This window comes from Natrix helvetica, assembly GCF_964273705.1.
Source record: "Natrix helvetica genome assembly, chromosome: Z".
Taxonomy (NCBI): Eukaryota; Metazoa; Chordata; class Lepidosauria; order Squamata; family Natricidae; genus Natrix; species Natrix helvetica.
Window position 1 is genome coordinate 116,536,402 of NC_138554.1, and position 27,757 is coordinate 116,564,158.

General features: G+C 37.9%; 1 protein-coding gene across 2 annotated transcripts; it reads right to left on the reverse strand.

Annotated features, from left to right (window-relative positions):
• Positions 1-701: 701 nt before the first annotated feature.
• STEAP4 (STEAP4 metalloreductase) lies at positions 702-26,101 on the reverse strand. 2 transcript variants are annotated; one of them, XM_081969880.1, is made up of 6 exons: positions 25,904-26,101; positions 21,418-21,480; positions 6,302-6,777; positions 4,479-5,006; positions 2,640-2,804; positions 702-1,659 (listed from the first exon to the last, which is right to left on the reverse strand). In XM_081969880.1, exons 3-6 carry the CDS (start codon positions 6,761-6,763, stop codon positions 1,381-1,383), a joined length of 1,434 nt encoding a protein of 477 aa, XP_081826006.1. In that variant the 5' UTR covers positions 6,764-6,777; positions 21,418-21,480; positions 25,904-26,101; the 3' UTR covers positions 702-1,380. The 2 variants fall into 2 exon arrangements, with proteins under 2 accessions (XP_081826006.1, XP_081826007.1); XM_081969881.1 differs by lacking the exon at positions 21,418-21,480.
• Between the last annotated feature and the right edge of the window lie 1,656 nt (positions 26,102-27,757).

The following is a 27,757-nucleotide window of genomic DNA, read 5'->3' on the forward strand; positions in this document are numbered from 1 at the left end:
CCTTCAAAGTATTTTATTTTATTTTTTTGAAACATACCAAGTATAAATGCTGATAAACAAGGTTTGGAAACCAAAGCTTGAAAAACAGAATACATGTATTTTATGGATACAATGCAAATACAATTTGCTAATATACAGTAAGAAATTTGAATTAAATTGCTTCTTTGTTATTGATTTAGCTTATGAGTTTGACTTAAACATGCATGATAATGAAGCATAAAATATTTGATATTGTTGGGGGTTTGCTGGCAGAAGAACACTCAGGCTGTGGAAAGTGAAATCTGACGTTAGATCTCTGTCCCAATTTGCCTCTGTACCAACCTTCTTGGCTGATATTTCTGAATCAAGACAAATTTCACCATAGAAAACTTTAAAGTGGAAGTAGCAAGATGAGTGTGGGTGGATTTAAAGGATTCTCAGTTCCCATTTTTTTCCTTGATCTGGAAAAAACAACCTTAAGTAACCACTTGAAAACTTTCCTTTCATGTGTCTTCCTGCTAGTCTGCAGCAGGCAAGATTTGTATAAGAATCAGGGAATATTTCAGTGTTTTTAATTGCTTTTTCATGTTTTGCTAAGTGCACTTTAGTAAGACTAGATTTAGCATTTCTTGTTCACATTCTTGGCTGTCGAGTGCAGAGTGTAGGGTTCTCTTATGCAACCCTCCTGTTAAACTCACAATAAAATCACAACTTCCTATAGATAAAAGAAATGTCTTTATGAATTGACAGATATTCATAGAAAGAAAATGCAATTTGTATGCAGGTGGCACGCTTGGCATTGTAGTTATTATATTTTTAGTGTATTTATATAGGATACGTCGGCTGGAAAGCTATTGCTGGTCTGACAATTCTATACCCATTTTACAGTTCTCTGAGCATAATCCTGAAAATTTGCAGAAACTCATTCCAAATGTCATGGATGTGGTTTATAAAGTTCTTCCCTGGTAACTCACAAAAGTTCATACCCAAGATCCTTTTTTCAGTGTCTCCACTGCTTAGGGCAGTGTTGGCGAACCTTTTTGCCACTGAGTGCAGGAAATGGGAAGAACAGCCACCGGATGTGCACATGTGCACCAGGAAGATGATCTTCTGGTTTCTGGCACACACATGTACACCAGCCATCTGGTTTTCCAGTTCTTGGTAGGCATGTGCGTGCAAAGACCAGTATGCACACCGGAAGCCAGAAGGTTATCTTTCCAGCACATACATGCGCACCGGGTGGCTGCATACATGAAGACCAGCTAGTGATGGGTTGCGTGCCCGAAGAGATGGCTCTACGTGCACTTCTGGCATGTGTGCCATAAATTCACCATCACGGGCTTAGTGCTTTGACTATGCTCAGTCCTTCCCAAAATGTACAGATTAACAGGGATTAAGGAATTATACAGATGATATTTCTTTGGTGTTCTGATTGCTGTTTGAGTGGCTCATATTTTCGGGTTTTCTCTCCCAGCCCTGTCGAATTTCAGTTAATGGTCTATCTATACATGGAAATATTAGGAAAAACTTAATGAACAACACAATGCAAGGAATAATGAGAGACAGCAAATAAACTGGAGGTAGGCACCACGGGTATGTCTTAGAATTCAAGAACCTCTTCCCACCATATCCCAGTGTATGGGCAGTACACAAAACCAGTGTAAGGTAGCCCAGATAGGACTGTGGAAACAAAGAAACAAAACAATGGTTAGCAAACAAATATTAACCGCTGAATGCATTTTCTAATATAAAAACTGTTAGAGGATTCTATATTGCTACCCAAAATTGGACCAAACTAGCATTTGCTATAGTTTCCAAAAATGCAGCCCAAAGAGTGCATTTAACTAGATGTAAGTTATCCTAGATTAGGACTGAAAGGTTAAGACCACTGTATTTATTAGAATAGTCAATTGATCGAGTCTGAAAAGATTACAAAATGAGTACAACGTATTTGGTGTACTCAAATTGCATAAGATAAACATTTCAGTAATATGGACTGTCAAGGACAGTTCCCCCTTTTTTATTAAACTTAAATACTTAAAATGAAAAATAGGAAGCCTTAGCAATAGCATAATGCATTTATTTATCTAAAATACTTTAATTTATATAAGCTTTTTATCTAAAAGGAATCAACAACTACCTTTCCTTTGGGTTGCATTTATACATATACAACACAGTCTACTTAATGTATATGCATCAATAAATAGTCTCATGAAAATATCAAAATAAGGAGAAGAATTAGAATTTCAAAGCTATTTTCCATGCTGGGGCAATGACAGAGTAGACTTAATTTTGCATTTTGAACCTGGCACTCTGCTTATATTTTAACTTTAATGCTCACAATTCCAAGAGATGAATTATGAAAATTAAAGTTCTACCTATTCAGAAGGAAGGAGATAAGAGAAAGGTATACATACTTCTGAGAATATGACATCTAATCTCCCAAAGAGAGAGAACCAGGCGAATACAGCTTTGGTGAGCATGTTAGTAAAATTCCTTACCCATTCCTGTCCATGTTATTTTAATGCCTGGGAAAAACTGTTGAAGTTTGTAGGGGAAACAATCTTCCTCCAAAGATTAAGCTAAATCCTAGTAAATTGCACCTGACAGGCAAAGAAGGATGGGAATAAGGTGAATTTACTAGCCAAACAGAATCTTACCTGCACAAACCGAAACTCTCTCCAGTTAACATTGTTACTGACAGAAGGCAAGGATGTTATCCCAAGAAGAAGAAACAGGAAAAAACCTAAGATTCCCAAAGCAAGGTAAGCATCACTGTGCCAGGCCCAGCCGGTCCATAATGGTTCTGTTTTGTTTTCTAATGCCTTAATAGAAAACAGAAATATATATGTGAGTATAATAATTTCATAACATCTGCAACATATTGCCTGCCTATATATCACGAGGCGAGTTCAAGTGTAGTAAATTTTGCACATCATAAGCTCTTCTTGCGTAATGTACTTATTCAAGATGATCATGACCGTTTTTGTAAATTGAAGTCATGCAAGCCTTCCAGTATTAGAATCATTGCAGCAATTGGATTTTTTTAAAAAAAAATCAACATTATGACATGTGTATTATTTTTAGTAAATTAGTAACTTGTTTTTTTAAAAAAAATTGGGCATCAAACTCCTACATGCGGTAATAATGATAAAGAAAAGAGGAAGACATTAAGGACTTGTTCCCTTCAATTGGTCTTGGCCAATTTAGCACAATTTTCAAAGTTGGATGGTTCTTTATGATAGAAGAAAAATATTTGATAAATACCCATATGAACATGCATGTGCATTGTGCACCCATGTGTGTGTGGTGTGTGTGTGTGTGTGCCCCTTCCCATAAAATTATTTGTTTCACATGAAAAATTTCTTCAGCTCACATCACACTCAAATAAGTCTTTTCAAAGATCTAGAAGAGCCATAGAAGCTGAACATCTTTATATAAACATACTCACCCCTCTGAAAAGTGACAAGCTCAGCCACGTTTTCAAGGGTCTCTGAGCATCCTCAGAGTGAAAATTGTATTGATCAAGTACCCTGACAAGAGAAGGTGCACTTCCTAGGTCCCAATAGGTGAGTTTTATTGAAGGGACCTAAAGTGTGCCCAAGTTATCTAGTCTTGCTGGGTAGGCAGAGACTATGGGGAGTAGGTAAACCCTCAAATAACCAGGATCTACACAATGAATAGTTTTTAGATGATGGTGAGCATCTTGAATTGCACCCAGAAGTCTACTGGCAACTCCTGCAGCTCACAAAGCAGTGAAGACACACGGGAACATCTAGGTATATTCTGGATCAGCTACATCTTCCAAATGGTCTCCAAGACCATTCCATATAGAGTATATTGTAGTTATCTAGTATTGAGGTGATCAAGGCATGTGTCTAAAAGGCCTCCAGATCAAGAAATGGGTGTAGCTGGCACACTTGGTGAATTTGTGGAGAAGACCTCCTAGTCACAACTACCACCTGCTTTTTGATCAGGATATGTGAATACAGAATGACATACAAATTGCACGCCCCTCTCAAATGGGAAGATGCTGCCCCATTCAAGGATAAAGATGAGGATTCCTCAGAATCAGGTTGCCCAAGTATCTACAGCCACACAATTTTGCCAGAATTGAGATGGTTTCAGATCAAGAAGTTTCAACTGAGTATGATGGCCAAAAGGACATGAATAATGAGGAGGTAACAAGAGTGCCTACTGCTCTAATGAGTTGATACTTATGAGCTGGATCTGAAATGACTTAGCATTTCTTTGCTAGGTCTATGGGAACTTGATGCAATTTCCCCATTTTATGACAGAATATCTGAAATGGGCTGAAAATGCTGAAACAATTCAGGACATCACTGATGTTTGGGAAACTATTAGAGCCTTCACCCCATTTCCTCCTGAAATGCTTGCATTAGGATGGGGGCAGCAAGGAAAAACACGGTTTATACTTTTCCTCCAGTATTGTACCAGATATTGAAATGGGAGAAAAAAAGTGTGTAAGTCTGGCTTACCTGACCAATGATATAAGAATTGGTCTTCCATCTTACATAGTAACGAATGGGGATGATCAGGGTATATAAAACATGTAGGAAAGCATAAGCCAAGGCAACCAATCCTAGTTGTTTCCGGCAAAGCATCCATTTATCCAGCCAATCAGGAAAGCGACTGTACTTTGTACCTCTGTATAACTGGAGAATAGCTGCAAAGATCCCAGGTAAATAGACCAATGCAAGAAGAACGAGTGCCACAACAGGGCAGATCCGGTTTGCAATTGTAACAAAAATAAAAAAAGAAAAATTTTTGTTGTACATAACATGATTGTAGACGATATCACGGACAACACAGTATAAAAAGATGAATGTACTGAGAGCAAAAGACAGGTAGATGGGAAATCTCCACATTGGAAAAAGTTGTAAAGGGTAATTCTCAATTTCTTTTGATGCTAAGAGAGAACCTTTATCCAAAGGAGTAAGACCAAGACTCCGAACAATCTCTGCCACCTTTTCTTTTGCTTTCCTATCATCTCCACAGATGAATACCTGAAAAAGCAAAGTAAAATAAAATCCCATAACTTCAATAAAAATAAAAATAAATTAATCTAGTAAATCAACCTGTCTTTATGTCTCTTAGCTTATTAATTAACTTTTGAGAAAATTGGCCAGAATTTTGACTGAAACTGAAATTAGCCAGAGTGGAGATCTTTGGGGATAACAATAGACTTTTTGGACCAACATTAAACTAAAGATATTCTAGATTTACTCTGTGGGCTCTTCTGTTAATCCATCCTTAAAATGTTTTACGATGTCTTTTTAACTTCAATTTTTTTATTTTATTCAAAAAAAATTAAGAACTAAAACTAAACTAGACAAGACCATTAAAATGTGAATTAAAAAGAATAAAGCAAAAACTACATCCTTCTTAGTTTAACATTGACAAATCTATTGCAAAAATATTAACTTCCCTCCTTGCAAAATAGGTTCAAGATTTATAAGCTTTTGCATCTACTTGCCATACATTACATATATGAAAGAAAAAATAATAATAATTAACTGCTTAAACAGAGTGAAGATTTAAATGTGATTTTGTTTGTTGGAGCTATGAATCCAAAGGCACTGATTGTTCGAAACCTAACAACCACAAGGCAAACAATATGGCGTAGAGAGAGATAGTTAAATGTTTATTTTGTATTTCTTGCCTCATCTCAGGTCACCTACTGCTTTCTTTTTCAGGTACACATGCATGAAGCATGTGCCCTCAGATTCTCCACCTGCTGGGGTGCAGCTAGATAGACTTTGCATGCTAGTAGAACATGATACAGGCAGGACTATCGACAGCAGCTGTCGCTTCTTCCACTGCCTGTACATCTTAGTTTGCCAAAGCATTAAGTGTCTCACCCTTTCTCTTGGTAATAACAAGACATAAAAAGCAGCTAGTTAGATTCGTTATAAGGGGGGAAAAGGCAATTTGTTTTATTTTATACTGCAGCTGCTGATCTACTAATTCTCAGTAGTCAGGATTAGAAAATTAAATAAAATATTAGAAACTGTACTAAGCCCATTCAGAATCACAAAATAGTGTGCAAGCTTTTGGTTTCCCAGAACTCTTCCTTTGGAATGGTAAAGAGGAAAGGCCTGCTGTTCTGGTCATGAATCTGCATTTAATTTCATGTGTATGTTCCAGTTCAGAGACTAGGTGTAATCTGTACAATGTATTTTTGTAAATAAATCTCCTTCCAGTGGTAGCTACAAAATCTGTTCTTTGTTCAGGCCAGATCCTTATCTCAGCCCATGCACACACAGTACATTTCCACTTTTGGCATCTGAGATGCCCTTACCTGTCTGCTTGCATCCAAGCCACCTGACTGCAGGGCCCATGCTGACACCGTATTAAACGCTTTGACCACTTTACTGCCTGGAAGCAGCTGGGCAAGATATTCAGCATTTGATTCTGCAAACTGATTTATTTTAAGGTTGTTGCTCACATCCACCAACACTTTTCCGCTGAGGATTTCTTGTAGGCTTTCAAGAAAGCTGTAATGCACTCTGTGGACTGCTACAATGATAATGTCAGAGGTTTCAGCAGCTTCTGCATGAGGGAGGATTGCGGCTCCTTGAGGAATCAATCCAGAATTTTGAGTGCTTCGGCTCCCATAAACAATGGAATAGCCACACTGCATCAGTTTATAGCCCAGAGATCTTCCAAAATCACCAGTTCCAAAAATGCACACCGTTTCCTTCTTGCTGGGCATATCTGAAGCAAGTGGGATCATTGCATTGACCTTTTCCAAACCAGACATATCTGAAATTATTCCTACAATGCAGAATTGTTCATGTTAACTTATTGCTAGAAATAAATAATAAAAAACAGTCTAATTCTTAAGTACCCATTAGATTATACATCTTGGTGACTTTCACATGTGTTGACTCTCAACTCCATAATACTGACTGAAATTATGTAAGTTAAAACCCAACATTTGGATTTTAACTGACATAATTTTGGGGAAGGCTACATTCATACACGTTAGATAATGTAGCACACAATACCTAATTGAAGTCTCTTGTTACATAAAAAAAACTTTTCTGGTGTCTTAGGAATTTCAAGTGGAAGAAAATATGTATGGTTGGTTTTGTTGTTGTTACAGGTGTGCTTGAAATTTGATATAAAACATACATTGCTCTGACTTTACTAACAAAATTTGCTATCTTCATATCCATTGCTACAAAGCTGGATATAGATTTTGCTTTCGGGAGGGTGAGATCCCCATTGTGATTCATATTTTGTATAATGAATTATGTTTTATATACAGTTAAGATTTTTACTGGTGCTTGGGGATATTATATTTTTTAGAATCTAAGCTTGTTATTTATTTCCCTATCCTTTATTTCACTAAGTTTCTTTTTCCCTGAATGGGTAAAAATACAGAAGCATAAAGCAAATAGTTTTATCCAGATAGATGTTCTTTGGTGTATTCTAAAGGTTACAGACAAAATAAAGTTATAAGGAAGAGTTATAGAAGAAAAAAAAGTTATTTTATTAATTTAAGAATTCCACTCAAAGTCACATGTGATAACAATAGCAATCACAAGCAAGGGAATATGGAAACAATCTATTTAAAGAACAAAAGTATTGAACAGGTTTCCCTTCCTTGCATTTCCTCCTACCAAATGTTCTTTAGCATATAACGATTAATTAAGGAATCAAAACTTTGAAGTTCAGGCTGGTCTTCATTCGTCATAGTATGTATACAATGCCATGTACTATTAATAGTACATGTAATATTATTATAATAAGATTACATAATTACAGAATATAATTATAATAAAATAATTCAAGTAAGAGTTTACTTATTTATTTGGAAGGTTTATTACTCCAGTCTTCTGAGTCTGAACAATGAAAAACTCAGCAAAAAAACAGGCAAATAATGAAACAAACAATAATCAGGATTTAAGACTCTTTAAAGAGCAACTTTTTTTTTAAATTAAAGAAAGCTTCTGTCTGTAGAGGGAAGAGGGAATGGCCTTATAGGATAGGAATAAGCGCCATTACCAAAACAACAGCCACATAAAAGAAGTATGGGTCAGGAATGTAACATGAATAAACACCTCAGACAAGCACTCCCTAGTTTTCAGGAAAATAAAAGAAAGGGATTGCCCAGTAGCTGGAATGGAGAGGAAAAAGGAGGTAGAATTCCTGCGGGCGCCTGTTTCTATGTGGCACTCTCTCCTCAATGCTAGCGGCCACTACTACCCCCTTCTCCCTCTCTGTTCCTGCTGTCGGTGATCCCATGTGAAGAAGGGAGCTAGCAGAGAGTGTGAGATTGCTGCTTCTGGGATGAGGGGAAATGGGAAGCCTCTGGGTCTCTTCCTCTTGCAGCAAGCTTTCCCAGTCTAGCTTGATGCAGGCTTCCTCCCTAGGCCCCCATCTGTTTCCCCCAACAGCCAGATAAAGCTAGGCAAAAAGCCAGCCCTCACTGGCACCCAGTTTCACCGACAGAGAGTTTGGAAAAGGCAATGTGAGCTACCCTGCCACCTGCATCAAATTAGACTGGGGAATGAGATAGCGCGAGCGAGCCAGTGGTGCTTCTCTCCAGCCTTCGCCCAAAGCTCCATGCCGCACTAGAAGGCTAAAGTCGTAATTTCTTCCCCACCGCTCACCTGCACGTACCTTGGCAATGGGACTGTTTCTCTCTGCCCCCTTTTCCTGTTTTGTCTGCCAGATTGGTGCAGGGGGATGAACCTAGCTTTGTTGCCCATTGCAACTAAGAATCTCAAAGCCGAGAATTAATATTTGTGTTGTAGCCAATCCTGGTACTAAATTGCACCGCCCTGAAAAGTCTGTCTCTCGAGGAGCCCAGTCAAACTTTTCACACCACTCACTGAGGCGGAGGGGGCGGGGGGCTGGAGGTAATAGGTGTCCAAGCTAAGTGTCTGAAGAAGCCCAGATGGCCAGCGGGGAGGCGGGGCATCCCAACACCAGCAGCTCTGCAGAAAAGAAACCGCTTTTTTTTGCCGAGCTGAGCTAATGCAGAGTTGCATTGTGGCTCCGTGTCATAATGGGCTTCACGAGCAGGATGGCAACCTGTTTTCCCCATTATGAAGCACATGGGTGAAAACGTTCACTCAATCCATTCCAATGTCACAAGTTCTTTTTCTTTTGCAGTAAGGTTCTACATTTAGGCAACAAAAATGGAGTGCACAGGTACAGTATAGGTGGTACCTTGCTCAGTAGTAGTAACTGTGAAAGGGATCTTGGAGTCCTAGTGGACAACCATTAAAATATGAGTCAACAGTGTGCAGCAGCTGCCAAAAAAGCCAACACAGTTCTAGGCTGCATCAACAGAGGGATAGAATCAAGATCACGTGAAGTGTTAATACCACTTTATAATGCCTTGGTAAGGCCACACTTGGAATACTGCATTCAGTTCTGGTCACCACGATGTAGAAAAGATGTGGAGACTCTAGAAAGAGTGCAGAGAAGAGCAACAAAGATGATTAGGAGACTGGAGACTAAAACATATGAAGAACGGTTGCAGGAACTGGGTATGTCTAGCTTAAGAGACAGAAGGACTAGGGGAGACATGATAGCAGTGTTCCAATATCTCAGGGGTTGCCACAAAGAAGAGGGAATCAAACTATTCTCCAAGGCACCTGAGGGTAGAACAAGAAGCAATGGGTGGAAACTAATCAAGGAGAGAAGCAACTTAGAACTGAGGAGAAACTTCCTGACAGTTAGAACAATTAATCAGTGGAACAGCTTGCCTCCAGAAGTTGTGAATGCCCCAACTCTGGAAGTCTTTAAGAAGATGTTGGATAGCCATCTGTCTGAACGGTATAGGGTTTCCTGCCTAGGCAGGGGGTTGGACTAGAAGACCTCCAAGGTCCCTTCCAACTCTAGTATTGTATTGTATTGTATTGTATTGTATTGTATTGTATTGCAAAAAGTTGGAATGGATTGAGTGAACCACAATGGAGAAATGTGATTGGAGCTGGGCAGCGGCAACTGCACATGTGCCCACAGAGACAACTCTAGTGCCACGCCTGGCATGCCTGCCATAGGTTCGCCATCACAGACCAATAGCAAATTCTTTGACCAACATCCTAAACCCAAAAGATAGACAAGCCTTTACCCTGGTCAGGTTTGATGGACAGCCATCAGCACAGTTAGGTTAATTTTTCGAAAAATGAAAAACTATAAAAACTACTCAGGAAAGCAGTTACACCATTAGATGACAAAGGAGTGAAAAGGGATGTTGAAGCAAGATATAGAGATTGAAGAGATACTGAATGCCTTTTTATAGGACTTTTTAAAAAAATATTTTTATTTTTATATATTAAAACATACTTTTTTAATTTTGTATTTTATATTCTTTTTAGCTTTTAAAATTGCTAACTGAATTTTACCCTTCTTATGCTGGTCTATGACCATAACAAAGATTTTATTTTATTCGAATATTGGAGTAAAATATATCTTGGGTGGATTATGTTTCTATCCTCTTAAAATATTATTAATTTTGGCTAAAATAAAGCAATTGTATTGTCCTAGATGAGAACACTTTAATGTAAATGTATAGACAGCCTTCTGCAACCTACAGTCTTAGGGGATAGATAATAACATGGGATAATTATTATTTAGGTCATCAGGTACAGTAATTGTGCTAGACTGGTATAAACTGCCTAAAATTGAAGATTTTTAATGTGCTCTGTGTTAAATTTGTCACTAGATGGCACTACAGTTTTATTTGTAACTATGAGTTTAGAATAATCCATCTGCATGAAATAGATGTGTGAAACAAAAATGATTGTGTACTGTGTTTCATTATAGCTGTGGTGGGGAATTCAGTAGCCAGGGAAATAGCCTTTAGGAACTAGGCAATATTTAGGATCTGAAGACAATTGGGACTTATTTGTAGTAATAGTGATGATGCTATCCTTTCACTCAAGCAATTCTATAGACCAGCTTCTTCCAATTTTCTTATTGTGTAAGGGCTATTTTCAGTTTTATGCTATGGCTGGTGTCAGCTTTGATGGTGTCTAGCTGCTGTGTTTAGTTTGTTAATACAAACTAAACATAGTTTGTTTAGCTTGTTTGTTTAGCTTTGTTAAACTTGTATTAGAAATATGGGTCATTTGGACCAGAAAATATATTCCCATTTAAAATTTTGTGTCTGACAGAATGGACTTTCCAAATGGTTTAATATTTATGAAATTAGAAGTTCACTTTGTTTCTTCAAAGAGATGGTGTTGATCTGGTTATATTGGAATTATATTTCACATATAGTTGCTATCAGTATATTACAGAATCCCCAACTACATTTTCTAACTTAGAACAGTGGTGCAATTCAGACGGCGCTATCCGGTTTAGCTGAACCAGTAGCGGTGGCGTCAGGAGGCTCCGCACACCCACCCAGATGTCATCACGTCCCATTTTTGACGATCTACACATGTGCAGAGATGGGCGCTCACATTTGCAAACTGGTAGTGCAGGTAAGTGAATACCACCCCTGACTTAGAGTATGTTAAAATAGAAAGCAGAGTATAAATTAATTCGATAACCATACAGGTAGATAGAGAGATAATAGACCGACAGAAATAGAGACAGAGACAGACAGATAGAAATAAAGATAGAAGAACAGATATCTACCCATCACCTATTTACCTCAAAATATATTTGGGAGCATTTATAGGTTTATGGACATTTCTTTTTACCACTTTCTTGGCTCTTGTTGACTCTTACCTTACTTAAAAATATTATTTTAACTTGGCTACAACATTGAATATTTAGGATCTAGGACTGTGACGACAAACGTATGGCAATATGTACCAGAGGTAGCATGCAGAGCCCTCTCTTTGGGCACGTGTGCCATCACCAGCTGCTCTTCTGGTTTCCGGAGTGCGCATGTATGCCGGCCAGCTGATCTTCGAGCATGCTGGCATGCAGGAACCCCGAAGACCAGTTGCCAGTGCGAATATGCCTGCTGGTCATCTGGTCTTTGGATTTCCAGTGCTCTGGCACACATGAAGACCAGTTGCCAAGTATGCATACATGCTCCGGAAACTAGAAGACCAGGTGGCCGGCATGCATATGCACACAGGCCAGCTGGTCTTTGAGTTTCTGGGGCTCCAGTATGTATGCTCCAGTTTGGACACTCAATGCCGAAGAGGTTCGCCATCACTGATCTAGGATCTAATATCTAATGTTTTTTTCCAAGAATGCCTTTGGACCTCATGTGGTCTCCAGAGCTCTATGCAGAAGATAAAATGGTTCTTTGTCTAGAGAAGGAGTATCAAATTTGGGTCGTAATATTGCCGTCACATGATATATCGTGATTTCCACCCCTTTGTTAAAACAGGGATGGGCGTGACCAATGAGCGACATATCCGGCCCGTGGCCCATGAGTTTGACACCCCTGGTCTAGAGGAGTGGCAGACAAAACAGCAAGTAACAGAGTATTTTGGAGACCTAAATGCTGCCTTCTCATAAATGGTTATTTTGCCATAATCCACATAAGGCATTTTGTGAGAAAGTTTATCGTGTGCTTGCAAAATTCCAAATTTATTCAAAAGCCTATTATACTTCTGTTTTATTTTATCTTAATTTAAGGGCTGCTATAATGTATTAAAAGCCACACAAAGACACTCAAAATAGGCTTCCTTTAAAAAAAAAAATCATTTACTTAGATCTAGCATCGCATTTGTACGGGCAGAAGACACTTTTATTAATTCCATTTAATTTCACTAATTAAATCAGAGATGGATAAATCAGAGAACTTTGGGACTACACATTCCATAATCCACCATAATTGACTCTCTTCCCTCTGACTTCATAAATGATTGATTTATTTATTACCTTATTGACAGCAGATTTCTTCTGTCTGGGCTTAAAATAACTTTTTCATGGAGTCTAGTGCTTTTATAGTCAACAGAGAGCAGTATGCTAGCCTATGTTTTTCTAACTAGGGAGGACAATGGTTTTGGTTGTGTTTTGTCATTTTTTTTTTAAAAAAGAGGGGGTGTGCTTATAGTTAAGCTTTATTTTAGACTTTGTAAATTTTCCTTTTTTGATAATCTCCCCCCCCCCCCCACCAATACAGAGGTGGGTTGCTCCCGGTTCAGCCTGGATCGGGCGAACCAGTAGTAGAACCAGAAACCTGGATGTTTCTGCGCATGTGCAAAAGTATTGCAAGTGCACATGCCAGCACACCCGAACTGGTAGTAAAAAAATTGGCAACCCCCCACTGCCCCAATATTGGCTGTTTCACATTTGGTTATTGCCAGGGTTATTAATGTCATATCCATGCTTACCACCCAAGCCAGTTACCATTAATTTATTTAGAAGTGCTTTTCATTGTTCAAAACAAATTTCCAAGTGGGATTTTTAATGTGAAGCCAGCAGCAGTTGGTAGGATTGCAGTCTAAGCAAAAGAGCCAGATGAAATCTTTTGCTGCCTGAGGCAAAGCCCAAGACACTCCTCTCGCCTTTTCATCCATCTGCTGCAGTTGAATAGATTGCCAGCTGAGAGCGGGAAGCTAAATCTTACTTCATCTTTGGAAGGGTCTGCGCTGCTCACACCTGAGAGCAGTTTAAGAGAGACAGAGCAGCAGATGCAACACAAGACTGCATATGAACCTCTCTTTCAGGAGAGAGAAAGATTCAGGAAGAAAACTTAGGAGGCATATTTGGACAACTGCTATGATTTTGGAGGTGCACAGCGGTGGGTTTCACTTACTTTTACCACTGGTTCACCCTGCGCAGGCACACACTTTCCATGCATGTGCCTGGCCTTCCGTACATGTGCTTTGCTCTCTCTTGTGCCTTCCATGCATGCGCCCAGTCTCAAAAACATGGCTAAATAGGATGACATAGCACCGGAACAGGTGGGTAAGCCCATCCGTGATCTTTGCTACTCTTCGCCTGAACCGGTCCGAACCGGCTGAATACCACATCTGGCGGTGCAAATTCAAAGGCTGGTGACATCACTATGTCACTGTCATGGCCTCATGCCTGGAAGAGGTGATAGGGTTTATATACAGAATTATTCTCACCTTTTTTTTTTGTCTGACGCTTTGCCTGTTCTTTGCACAAGGGACTGCTAATCTGGGGTCACTTCCTAAGGTCTTTCTTCCTAAGCCTATATTTATCTAGAACACATGTACTTTTACTCTTTGATCAGCTGTCTTTAAGCTTTGCCCACTGTACAGTGTAGTTCCTGTGACTAAATAGTTTTTCTGTTTTAAGGCCTATTTTACTAATTCTTGCTCAGGTCAGATCCTTGCTCTCATAAGGTTCACATAGGAAGCTTCAACGTCCAATGTGCCCTCTCATTTTTTAAACTGCTTTGTAACAACAAAGTAAATTGCATTGTTATTCTTTTTGTTCAGAAAATAAGCTTAGAATTCCACCCCCTCTCGGTTTTGTTCTTATTTATATCTAGCTTTATTTTCTTTTCCAGTACTACTATATCTGGAAGATAGGCAGAACTCTAAAACAAAATTAGTGTGCCATGAATTATAAAAGCTTTCATAATATGAGGCACATGAGGTGAGAAGAATAAAAAAACAGGGTTGTAATGCAGCAAATTATCATTGTAATTTGTATTTTTAAAAGAAATCTAGTCTTTTGCTTTCAGCAAAATGATTCCACATTGCAAACTTTAACAGAATAGATAAAATGTATTGTTAGTGATGATAATTTCTCCCCTATGGCTGCACTGCTATTCTACTCCTCTCATCTCTGTCTTTTATCAAGAGAATATTGAAACTGCTTCTTCAGGCATATGAGCTGGAAAAAAGATACACTTAATGTTGCCTAAATCATAGCAAACTACTGAGAGAACTGTAAATTCAAATCAACTAAACCATTACTATAAATATGTATGGTCAAGCTGAAAAGTTGAATACTTTCCTTTGCATTACCAGAGTTGTTAAACTGGTTAGAGTTTAAAAGAATGAAGTATTAATTCAGCGCTGTCATTTGCACAGTGAATAACAAAAGATTCTTTAAGATGTTGGCAATTTGAAAGTTGGATTAAGCAATAACCATAAAGAATTGCAGTTGACAAAGGAGGTGGCAGTACATTCCAATGCAAGAAAGGTAGAGTACATTATGATTGGGGTTTTCTTCCTTTTGTTCCATCATGTTTTTCTTTGCATCTTTTTGTGTTTCTTTTTTAGCATCTCTTCATGTGACTTAGCAGACAAAAACTCCCAATAATTCTGAGCATTCTTCACCATTAGAGATATCAGCTGAAATACTGGGATATGTACACCTACAATATCTGGAGAGCTACAAGTCCCCTCCCATTTAAGTATAATAGATTTATTGGACACTTTCAGTATGACAATCTCGGTCCTCTCTTCTCACGATAAATGACAGTTTTTATCAAGATTCTGATTGTATTGTTAGGATGTCTCTGGAAGATAAGCACACTGAAAGTCCAGGTATCTAACAATTGGGTCGACAGAACTAAAAGTCAGTTTAGTTGCTAAGGAGCATTACTATCGACAGTTAGGATCTAAAAATGATTGGAGTCACAGAATGAATTGTTCCTTTCTGCTGAACAATGAACACACTGGGAATTTACCACAAGAGGTATTTTCCTTCATGTTGCAACTGACTCGTTGCCAGAAAATGTTGGTAAGATGCCTGCAAAAGCATGCTGTGTAAGCTCATGGCACTGAACAGCATCAGCCATTGCGTAAGGACTGATATGAAGAGAACTAATATAAGAAATTAAAGAAGGAACATCCTGTGAGCATACTTTGTCAGAGTCTAGTCCAAAAAGTATGTTTCCTGGATGTTCCTTCTTTAATAAGTCTAGTCTGAACTTGTTTAATGTTTGCAACCTTTATTTACAATTCAATTTTTAGATTAAAAACAATCTCAATATTATTTTTATAAATAACTCCAGGCAGTCGGTGTACCTAATCTTAACTACCCTCTTCCAGACTGGAACCTCTAGCTGCGCTACACTGGATTTTAAATCACTTGAGTGCAAGATTGTGGATATCTGGCATAAACTCCTTTTGTGAAAGTCTGTGAAAGCTTTCTTTTTAGAAACCCTCTAAATTCGTATTAGAACTATTTATTTAAAAATCCCCTTCCCTTGCCTGCCCTTAGTTGCTGATCACTTGGTTTTTTAATGGTGCACTAGAATAAGAATATATATATAGTACATGTTTCAATTCTCCAAAGGCTTATAGTGCAGAATGCAACCTCTTGTATTGGTATTAGAACTATGGGTATTAGAACTATTTATCTAGAAATTCCCTAAATTGGTATTAGAACTATTTAGCATTGTGCCAAGCAACTGAGACCTAATGTTGAACCTTTTTTAAAAAGGTAGTAAAAGAGATTTAGAGAAAGAGGGAAATGAGCAGATGGATTTATAATTGACTAAAGTAGAACCCCAAAAGGTGTGGCTCTACCAGGCCTCTCAAATAATTATGTGTGAAAACATCCTACAGACCACTTTTCTATTCTATCATTGTAATGTGAGATATATTAAGTATAAATGAATGATTAATTTGCTGCCTTCTCATAACAAGGATTTTGTCTCCCTCTCCCTGCATGAGTTGAATCTATGCCAGACCATAATACAAATCCAACTGTCCTTAATGCCAAGTCAGTTCTTAGTAACGAAATGGCCAAATATTGATGCAATTCTTTCATGAAAAATAAAAGCGTTTTAAAAGCTCAGTTGCAACTTCTGTTGGATTTTTATAACTTGTTAAGATAAATTGCACATTAAAGTACATGAGGGTCAGTTAGGACATCAACATTATTTTAATGCCTTCCCTTAGTTGTTGGCCACTTGTTTTTTTAATGGTGCACTAGAATAAGAATATATACAGTACATGTTTCAATTCTCCAAAGGGTTATAGTGCAGCATGCAGCCTCTTGTATTCTCAGATCAAAACATTCTTCTATTATAATTTGAGAAAACATAGATGGGAAGATCTGACAGCTAACTCAAGAACTTGGCTCTGTGGCTGAAATTTGGATGGAGAACAGTGAGTCCTTATTCTTTGGAGAAAACAACAGCCTGAACCCAGGCAGCAAGTATTTCTGGAGGAAGCCAGGTGCAACAGAAGAATTGTCACTCTCCCAATGAACATCTGGGAGGAGCTTAAGCCTCACTGGACATGGATGAAGGTGGAAGCTATAGTAGTGACTTTGATTATTGAGAAAGAGAGGCATCATAAAACAAATGCATAGGAATTCACAAACTATATAGCTGCATCAATTGATAAGTGGGGCATTCATATAGTATTTCTTTTTGTAATGTCTGGCCTATTATTTAATTTCAATTGTTTAAGTTCAATACATTTAAATACATCAAAAATAATTAAACAATTAAAACAGTGCATTGTTAACAGTGCACATTCAAAAATAAACTGTGTCATCCTTTCAGAGTCATTCTTCGCTCATTATTTGGACAAAATAATGCAGCTTGCCAGAAGCAATTGAGTGGTGGTTGTAGAGTGGTAGCAAACTGATGGAGAACACTATTCTAGTATTACCTTGACTAATACTTAGGCTGCCTTGCCAATGTTGAAGGCAGATACAGTTTCTGGTTGCTATACATGGGAAGAACAGACCCTGAAGCTGAAGCTCAAATACTTTGGCTTTCTAATGAAGGCTCATTGGAAAAGACCTTGATCCTGGGAAAGATTGAAGACAAAAAGAGAAGGGATGGCAGAGTATGAGATGGCTAGATAGTGTCAATGATACAATGGACATTGCTAAGTCCTTGACTTGCGACCGGTCCTAAAGTCCTCGACTTACAACTCTTTCTTAGCATCTCTTCATGTGACTTAGCAGACAAAAACTCCCAATAATTCTCAGCATTTTTCACCATTAGAGATATCAGCTGAAATACTGGGATATGTACACCTACGATATCTGGAGAGCTACAAGTCCCCTCCCATTTAAGTATAATGGATTTATTGGACACTTTCAGTATGACAATCTCGGTCCTCTCTTCTCACGATAAATGACAGTTTTTATCAAGATTCTGATTGTATTGTTAATCCTCGACTTACAACTGGCAGCCGGCAACAGCTAAGCCGCACCTGATTGGCTAAGGCGCAGCTGGCTGGGCGCGGGCTGTCTAAGCATTCCTATTGGTCGCCATGCTTGACAGTTCTAGTATAAATAGCTGTCAAGCAGGGCGAGGTGCTGAATCTCTGTACATAGTTGTTGTTGCTTGTTCTATTGAATAAATAGCTGTTCTACTTACCTCAGCTGCCTCACGCCTCTTCAATTAACTACGAATCTAACAAACATGAATTTGGGCAAACTCTTGGAGACAGTGTAAAATAGGAGAGCCTAGCATGCTATGGTTCATGGAATCACAAAGAGTTGGACATGACTTAGCAACTGAATAACAAATACATGGAAAGTCTGTAGAGATCTTAGTCATCCAGGTTATGGTCTTCCCAAAGCTTCTTTTTCAGGAGGCAACTGGACTTCCTTGTTTTTTTCTTTTGAAACGTTTCACTTCTCATCCAAGAAGCTTCTTCAGCTCTGACAGGATAGTGGAATCCTTCCATTCCTCACTATCCTGTCAGAGCTGGAAGCTTCTTGGATGAGAAGTGAAACATCTTCAAAAGAAAAAACTCCGGTTACCTCCTGAAAAAGCACCTTTGGGACAAATACATGGGAAGGAGAGGGGAATTTTATTGTCTTCTGCCTTTAGTAGCAAAATTCAATTACGTGGATTCTAACTGTATTAGACTATGGTGCCCCATAGTTTATAGCCAGTGGTAATGATGGCAGTTCATACTCAGTTATAACTGGTAAGAAAATTTACAAACATAGTTGATATATGGAGATTTAAATTCTTGATGATTGACATTCCACAATAGCTTGAGCAGTAATAATGAGTTGAATGGTGCTATCTGCTTGAGTACAATATTTTTTGCTTCTTTTTTCTCTGGTTTCTGGGGGAGGATATTTTTTTCTAAGAAAATCTATTTAAATTCATGTTATGGCTTACTATTTTCATGTACAGTTTAGAGTATTCAAAATGGGGTAGGTTGTCAGTAATAGGTTTTTGTAGCATGAGTGGAATGGTTCTCATTCAAAGAGATTGCTGACTGGCAATATGAATTAATCCTGTCAGAGTTTGGGTTTGCCTCCCTCTCATTGGGTTGTTGCAACGTTAATTGCTGTAGCCAGGAAAGTTGGGCAGGGCTGCGGTAAATATGGGATTACAGTAAGAAAATGAAAGCTGATTCATCTATGGAAATTCTGTCTTTGGTACAAATGTTGAAGGTAAGACGACCAATTTATCATTGGTCATTCTAAGTGTAATTTCTGGTAAGCATAATTTATCCATAATTTCTATGTGCTGTGCTATAAACACCTGTGGTAAGTACACTTTCCGTATTTGTGAATTTTAATTATAGATTTGGCTGAAAACACCCTCCTACACTGTTGGAGTATCCTGCTGAACTAGTTTGTACCTTTAAAAAAAATATGGAGCCAATACCTTGGTTGTAGAGAATAAAATCCACCATGCAAAATAAGACACAAGCGTCTCTCCAATTCTGCTGAAAATTGCAGTACTTGATCAGTAAATCTGAGAAAGGGGTCTAAGCAGGACAAACTGAAGTGTGTTTTTGCATTTGCATCATACCACCACCCATCATTACATTAGTGTGTGCAAGCTGAATTGCATCTAGGATCCAAATATTCCTATATGCCTTCTCTCTTTTTTTCTCCCTCTCTCCCTTTCCCTCTCCCTCCCTCTCTCCCTCTCCCTCTCTCCCTTTCCCTCTCCTCCACTCTTTCCCTCCCCTTCCCTCCTTCCCCCTCCCTCTCCCTCCCTCCCCTCTCCTCTCTCTCACACACACCACATTTATATGGCTGCCACTTCACCAAAGATAAATCTGGATGAAACACAACAAACATTCCAGGACAATTAGGATCATACCCTTCATCTGATGATACATGATACCGGAGCCTGCAGGTTTTTTTAAAAAAAACTGGGCAGGATTTGGAAAGAATCCAGGCAATTTTTAAAAGAAGAATTGTGTGACTGAAGAAAGCAGGAGAACAGGTCCCCCACAGCCCCATTATTTTGATTTAATAATGTTAGTCATCATTACCAACCCATCATTGTTCTTTCTGTACTATGTCAATCTCCCTTTGGTGAAGGGGGAACACCAGAGTCCTTGAGAATAAACCTTTTCGGTAGGGACTGAGGATTTTCTGATCCTTGCTGGGCTTAAAGGCTTCATTGATAAGGGAGGAAGAGTAGAGATGGTGGAAGGAAGAGGGTGATAGCAGACACGAGTTGATGACAGAGAGAAAAGTTAAGATAAAAAACCCCACAGCCTGGCTTTCCTAATCCGGGCCTGTAAAAACAGCCTAATCATTCACTGTAGCTTCACCTCAAACCAACTCTGTGACCACACAGAAACTGAGCCACTCAGACAAGCTGGAAACTGCAACTCAGCAATAGCTTGACCTCCTGATGCCCTAACTAGAAGGTCTATTCAAGCCCACAGATGGAAAGGGAAGAAAGGTTGATATTCCAGATCAACAAGCCAAACAATGGAATCCAACCTGAATGGGAACTCATGAGAAACATAGGAGATCAGGCATTTCATCTTCCTTCACAAAAAAATATTTTCAACTGGGGAATCTATTTCCAGGCAAAAGAGTTACTAAAGAACGATATACTGTACCCAGTTGTGGGTTCCTACTGGTCTGGACTGGTTCGGCTGAACTGGTAGTGGATTGGCAGTCTGGGTCACTGGAACAAACCAGTTTTCCGGGCGGTGCCATAGGTGCCGTTATCTTGTTTTTTGCTTCTGCGCATGCGCAGAATAATTTTTATTGCACTGTGCATGCACGTGCAGCACGCATCAAGTGCATGCATGCAGCGCACCCACAAGCAAACCAGCAGTAGTGCCTGCTGGAACCCACCCCTGACTGTACCTGTGCCTAATTATCAAATATGGATCTGGATTAATTGTTACCCTACAATGCAGATCTCTGAATCAGCTATACTGTATCCTGAGAAGAGTACCGAGTGCATCAGCATGCATATACCCAGCCAGATTGCTTGTGTCTTTTGCTGGCCAAGAATGTATACCTTGTGCCTGTTGCATTGAATGCCAAAAAACGCAGTGAGAAGGCTTTGTTTCTTTTCTCTTTCCCTGCAAGTAAATTACAAGAGCTTTTTTCAGAACTCTGATGAAAGGACTAACAAAACAAAATCTTGGTAACAAAAACTTGATATCTGGCATGGCCTCTTCAAGCAAACCTGGCATGTTAATTTACTTAAAGAATGGTGGAGCTGTAATAATGGTGGAATAAACTTTATTGATGACCATACTGAGACAGTGGATGTTAGCCACTATAAGATAGGATGAAATAAGATAAGATTTAGCAAAGTAAGATAAAGTAAAAATAAGAGTTAGGGGAAAAAAAGTACCCTACCTTTTTCTAACAAAAATGGGTAGAACCCTCAGTCTCGTTCCAGTTTGATGGAAGGGTGGGTTCCTGAGAGAGAAGAAGACAAAGTGGTATGGTTCTGTGTCCTCTGTTTACCTTACATAAATTAAGTTTGCAATTGCTTTCATAAGGTTAGATAGGCTGCGTCTACTCTTATACATTTGCATCATAGAGCAATCATTGGAAAACTAAGGCGTCAGTTTCTGTTCCTACTTCTCTGCTATTGCGGACAGAATAGTGTACAGTATGGCATTTATATAAACTAGGTTAATCCCTCAAATGTTGAGGAGGACTTACCCATTGTCTACTTCTGTTTGTGGAATAGGAAGGTCTCCTATTGGTTTTTGTGTCAGGTCGCAAAATATCTGCACTACGTCCTACACACCAGACTTTAAAAAGGTGCTGTCTATCATTTCATACAGTTCTTCTTTCTCACCCATGTAAATTATTCATTAATGTAAGCTTTACAATGCATCTCTCTAGTACTTATCACATATTTATATGTGCAAAAGGCAAGTGGCTTGGGGTTTAAACTTGCCACCCAACAATACAGATACAAATTCATATAGTTTTGCTTTCTCTTCCATAGGATTAATTAAAGTAAGCTTTATAATGCACCTCTTTAGCACTTATCATGTGGTTACATATGTAGCAGGGTTTAGGGTTTAAGTTAAAAGCTGGCCATCTAACTATACAGATATTATTAATGTTTTCAGTATTTGGAGCATTTTTGTACTTCACAGAACTTTCTAAAAATCAGGATCTTGAAAATCTCCTTAAGCATTCATTATGAAGTAGTTTTGAAAAACGTTTTGGTCTGAAGAATATGCACTTGTTAAAGATTTTTTGTACGCAAGGAGTCATGACTATTCCTTGATGTTGCATATTTTAGTACGCAATTAGAATGCTTTGTTATTATTGTTTAAGGCTATGCTAAATCACCCTGGCAACTCATTTTGGTGTTAGAAAGGTCATATCTGTCTGAATTTTTCTCTTGAAAAATAATGTAATCTTCTCTGCTATTTTTCAAAGTTACTTTATTAATATTGCTGCAAATATTTGAAATGTATTTCTTGTGAGTTTAGAAGAACAGAAAAAGAAGACAGATTAAACTGGAGACTTATGAAGGGAAATTCCAAATATTTTTCTATGTTTGCTCAAGGTGCAAAATAGAAGACCATAAATTCCAGTTTTATCACTGTAGTTCAGTGGTAAACATTATATTCTGCATGTGGAAACATCAAGATTTGGTACCAACCTCTCCAGGCACAGATATACATACCTTTTACGCTATTGTCTCCCAAGATAAGCAACATTATGGAGAGGTCAGAAAATGTATATGAATTCATAAGCACCCAAAAGTGGATAAGAAAAATAAATGTTACCTAAAACTAGTTTATAGCATTAGCATTCACAACACTTCACTACAAAATTTTACCTTTGTAAACCTCAAGCGACAGAGGTAGAGGACTTGGGTCACATCCTATTTGATTGTTCTTTGCATACGAGGGTGAGAGACAGGTGCCTTGGCCTATATATTAAACGAATGACCCATTGGGATTCCCATATCAAAACAACTTATCTTATGTGTGTCCAGAATTTGAAAATAACAATTAACACAGCACAGTATCTGAGTAAAATGATCCAGTTGAGATTGGCATACCTGGGACTGATTGGGTTAGATTATAGGGGTGCTATTGAGATATAATTATCTTATTTTATCCATATTTTTATTCCAGTTTTATATCTATGTATTATATCTTATTCTATTTTATCTCATTGTAATATTTTATATAATTCTACTGCATTTTATCTTTTTTTATTGTACCTTACCATGGCTGATACTGATATAATTGACTGACTAATCAATGATCAATAAAGTAAAGTAAACCTGTATTGCTACCATTATATCGATACATGATTTTACACATTAGCTTTTGTCCTTTAAATGTAACCCTTTTAAGGTTTTCTTTAATTTTATCCAGCTATGGCTTCCTTGGTCTTCTCTTTCATCTTGACATATTTATTCTAACTCCATTTATTTGTTCCATAATTGAATTCTCGATTATTCTCTGCTTATACAAATAATTGTAAACTCTTTTTACTTGTCATTTTGAATTCAGTGAATTAGAATTCAGTGAATTCTCCATTCATTCAGCAATCATCGACTCTTGATCCTATTTCGTTCCATTCCCACTGCATTCATAATTCCCTTGGACTTTGATGCATAAGTTATAATATCCACAATACTTATCACTTTTTATGAACTATTTAAGATTCATAGCAAATTTAAATTCCAGCCAACAATATTATCTCCATTCACTTCAAGTACAGCTGTGAAGTGGTCCTTGAAATCTAAGACGGCTGAGAGCAAACAGGGATAAGTAATCTGTGGTTCTTGGATCACATGCGTCCTCCTAGAACCTCTGTGTGTGTGTGTGTGTGTGTGTGTGTGTGTGTGTGTGTGTGCATTCTCCAGAACCACCAGTTAGGTGAAGCTGAAATACTTTTTGCTGGAGAACTGAGGCAGGTTTAAGGGGTGATATGAATATCTCAAAATCTGCAGAGACTAAAGGCAACCAATTAGAAACCTGTACAACTCTATAACGTCTTCTCCAAACTGCACTGATTTTTCTCTTGTTTTTCTTCTTCTTATGACATAGAAGATGCCTTTCACTCCTTCAAGTTCTGGGGTGGGTTTGATTTGAATTAGGTACTCAATATATGTCTCTGTGAATCCAATGGGACAAAACTTATGTAGCCTCATTCTGATTTAAATCCCGCCATTTACACTGGAAATCAAGGGTAGCTATTTTTGACTGAATCCAATGCAGAAAGAGACTTGTAAACGTTTCAGTTTGCTTAAAGGAGCAAAAATTATCTGAATAGTTTTCAGAAAACTATAGCTAGATTTGTTATTTTAGGATGAATTCCAACCCTGCACACATTTTATTTGGGTGGAAGCCCAGATCAATCCAAAGAGACTGACCTGAGAAAGCACAGCTTTGATTAGGTTGACCTGATGGCAAAGATATCAAGGTGGTTTGGGCAGCAAACCCCACAAATTTAAAGAATATGGTGCAGGGTTACAACAAACATGCCTTGGGTCAAATTGACCACACATTTGGCTAGAATATAAAAGGGGACTCTAGGTATTCCACCTCATTGGAGGGAGTCCAATGGACTCCTCAGAATAATTAATTGGCCCTTTTAAACCATTCTGAATATACTTCAAATATAGGTCCTAATTTTGGAAAACATGAATTCACTATTTATGGGGAGCATTGGTAATAATGGCAGGGAACTGCCTATTCAGTGTTGAAATAAATAGATGGATCAACAGTTTTCATTCAAGATAATAAAACTAATCCCAGTTTCCCCCCCATTATTTTGGATCCTTGTCCTTAAATGGACTTACATTTAGTTACATCTAACTTAGAGTATAAGTCAGATAAGGGATGGCAGTTTAAATGAAAAAATTTTCTTGTACCCTTCAATATTTTAAAAAGGACAGATAGCCTTTATTCTTTTCTATTCTCTGCAACAAAGCAGATTAAACTCTCTTGGAAACAAACAAATAAAAACCCCATTCTTGCAGACAAATGCAATGTTACTATGAAGCTTTCCGGAAGGAAAAGTAGAAATTCCCAGTGTTGACAATTTTGGATAACATTATATATGTAACGTATATTGTTTGTAGCAGTATTATTAATAATATTATTAATATTATTGCTTATGTATTATGATCTGCACATATTTCTCAAGAATTAAAAAGCCTATGTGTTTTGTACTGAAGATTCTGAAATATAAAGAGATTTTGGCAACCTTATTAAGACATGAGCGATTATTTTTTTAGCAATGTTAAAAACATGTTTTAATGGATTTATCCTTGTTGAAAATTAGATGGTGAAACCCGATGTATATGAAAATTAATTCAGACAGGCAGTACAGCGGAAGAAGTTGCCTTGTTGTCTCTCTTCAATTCTGTAGGCTTTTTTTTTTTGTTTCAAAAGTGCAGTGAGAATAAAACTGCATGCCTCTGATAAAGTTGACAATAATCCCTAAAAAGTCAGCTCTATAAATCTTTGTCGATCTTTAAGGTACTCCAGGATTCTTAGTCAATCACACAATGTTTACATAATTTCTTTTTTGTAGTAATTTAATTAAACATTATCATTAAAAAGATAAAAACAAAGTTTAAACTTTTAAAAATTGCATAATGTCTAATCCCCAGTTCAATGTCAGCTTTTCATATTTTGCAGAACCATGAATAGATGGGAAACTTTCCCTATTTTCTGCTTTACTTACCAGAAGTAAAATCCTTCCATCTGCCACATGTGATGGCTTTGCAACTAAGATTAATTTGGGAAAACAAATCCTAAAGTTCACCTGTGAGGCAGAATAATTGTTCAGTGGGAAAGTCTGCACGGTTCTTTCAGTGACTCTGCCCCTGTTTCAAATGAAAACCTACCTTGAACTTTTTGCCTTCCTTCTGAGTCAATAAAGACTGTCCAGCTGCAGTAGCATCTGCCTGGAGGCACACATCAGCTTCCTCTCACTTGGAACAGAGTGGGGAGGTCCGTAATGATTCCTGGCCATATATCAGCTGGAGTGAAGAGACAGGAAAGGGAGGTGAAGGGGGGGGGGAAGAGCTCTGATTTTGCAAACCTGTACATTTAAGGACGGAGACAGTATTTCCCAACAATGATGTTGGGAAAATCCCTTTCTCAACCGCTGGTTTGTTGTTGGGCAAGGCTTAGTCAGGGTTTCTTCCTTCACAGTGACGTTTTTGGTGCCCCACCTGTTCTTGTTCAGCCTTTCCTCTTCTATTATGCACTTGAAATATGATCAAGCAATGCTCTGACCACAAAAGCAACCCTGTTTGCTTTTTCAGTCCAGTTGTTTTTAGAAGGAGAGGATTGCTTAGAAAGAAGACCAAGGAGAACACACATTTCTTTCACACTGATATGTGCTGATCTGTGTAATGAATTATCAAGCCTGCTTCCCTTAGGGCTGTGGGCAATTATGTGTCTGCAGATACATTCTTGGTGCCTGACAGCACTCCTATGCCACTGTATCATTTAGATTTTACCAAATTAAAATAATGCATGGCTCCAAAAAGAAAGGAAAACATAGGTTAGTATCCTATGGCATTCTGGCACAACCAAGCCCCACCTCCAACCAGAGAAACCAATGTTCAACTGTTCCATCAAAGGTACCAGCTTAAAATGTTGGGAACCCTTCACATAGATGCACATTTAGGAACAACTAATATAGTTTTAAGTAGAAAGTCAATGTAATATAAGCTGCAATATAAACTGCAAGCAAGAGGCATGTACCTGCTGCAATGGAACATAAAGTCCCTCTTCCTACAGCTCTTCACCTGAACCGCTGTTAGGCTGTACAACTCATTAAATAGCAGATAATTTTTAAATCGACTGTCTTCCATAAGGTAAGGCATGTGGCTTCTGTATGTGCTTGTGGGATTCATTCCTTTGGTTTGTTTACTTACTTTTATTCTGATTCTGTTGCATATTCCACTCTCCACCCCAAAAGCTCAAGATAGAAAATATAGTTCCTCTTCTAATTTTATCCATATAATCACCTTGTAGTCTAACAGAGGAAGGTAAATTTTAACTTTGTGCCCTTGATTCCTTCAAAAGGTGTGGATCTTTAGTTGTCATGCCTTAAGTATGATTTTTTTTGTTTTGCAGAAACATGTAGAGCTGGATAGTGCTAAAGAATGCAACTTGTTACAGTTGAATATTTAACATCTACAACTGTCATTCTTTTTTCCTACTTACACATTTTTCATTCAGATTTGAACTGGTGCACCTTAAGAGACCATAATCACAACTCTGTTATATAACAATCTCTTGCAACCTCAATCAGCAGAGATAATATGCTACACATCATTTGAGTCACATGAATATACCAAATCTTCTAAGATATTTGCTTTCTAAGCCGAAAGTACAGGTAATCCTTGATTTAAGACCACAATTTCTGTTGCTAAGTGAGACATTCGTTAAATAAGTAAGTACTTATTTACTGTTGTTATGTAAGACATTTGTAAATTTTTGCCTCATTTTACAACTTTTCTTGTCACAGTTGCTAAGTGAATCACTTTTAAGTTAAATTAAATTAAGCTAAGATAAACTATGCTAAACTAGGCAAGGCTAGGCTAGGCTAAACTAAGCTAAGCTAAAATAAAATAAGATAAGATAAACTAAGAGAAGCTAAAATAAGCTAAGATAAAAGAAGATAGATTAGTTTAATTTAAGTTAAGTTAGTATCAGGGTTTTTAAGTGAATCTGGCTTGCCCATT

Bases quoted from the DNA above. Each gene is read 5' to 3' on its own strand.
- STEAP4 (XM_081969881.1), bottom strand. From the start codon at position 6,763: ATGTCTGGTTTGGAAAAGGTCAATGCAATGATCCCACTTGCTTCAGAT. The intron at 5,007-6,301 runs GTAAGGGCATCT...TTGCTTTTTCAG, and splicing joins GCTTGGATGCAAGCAGACAG to GTATTCATCTGTGGAGATGA. The intron at 2,805-4,478 runs GTAAGCCAGACT...TTTTCTATTAAG, and splicing joins ATTCTTATATCATTGGTCAG to GCATTAGAAAACAAAACAGA.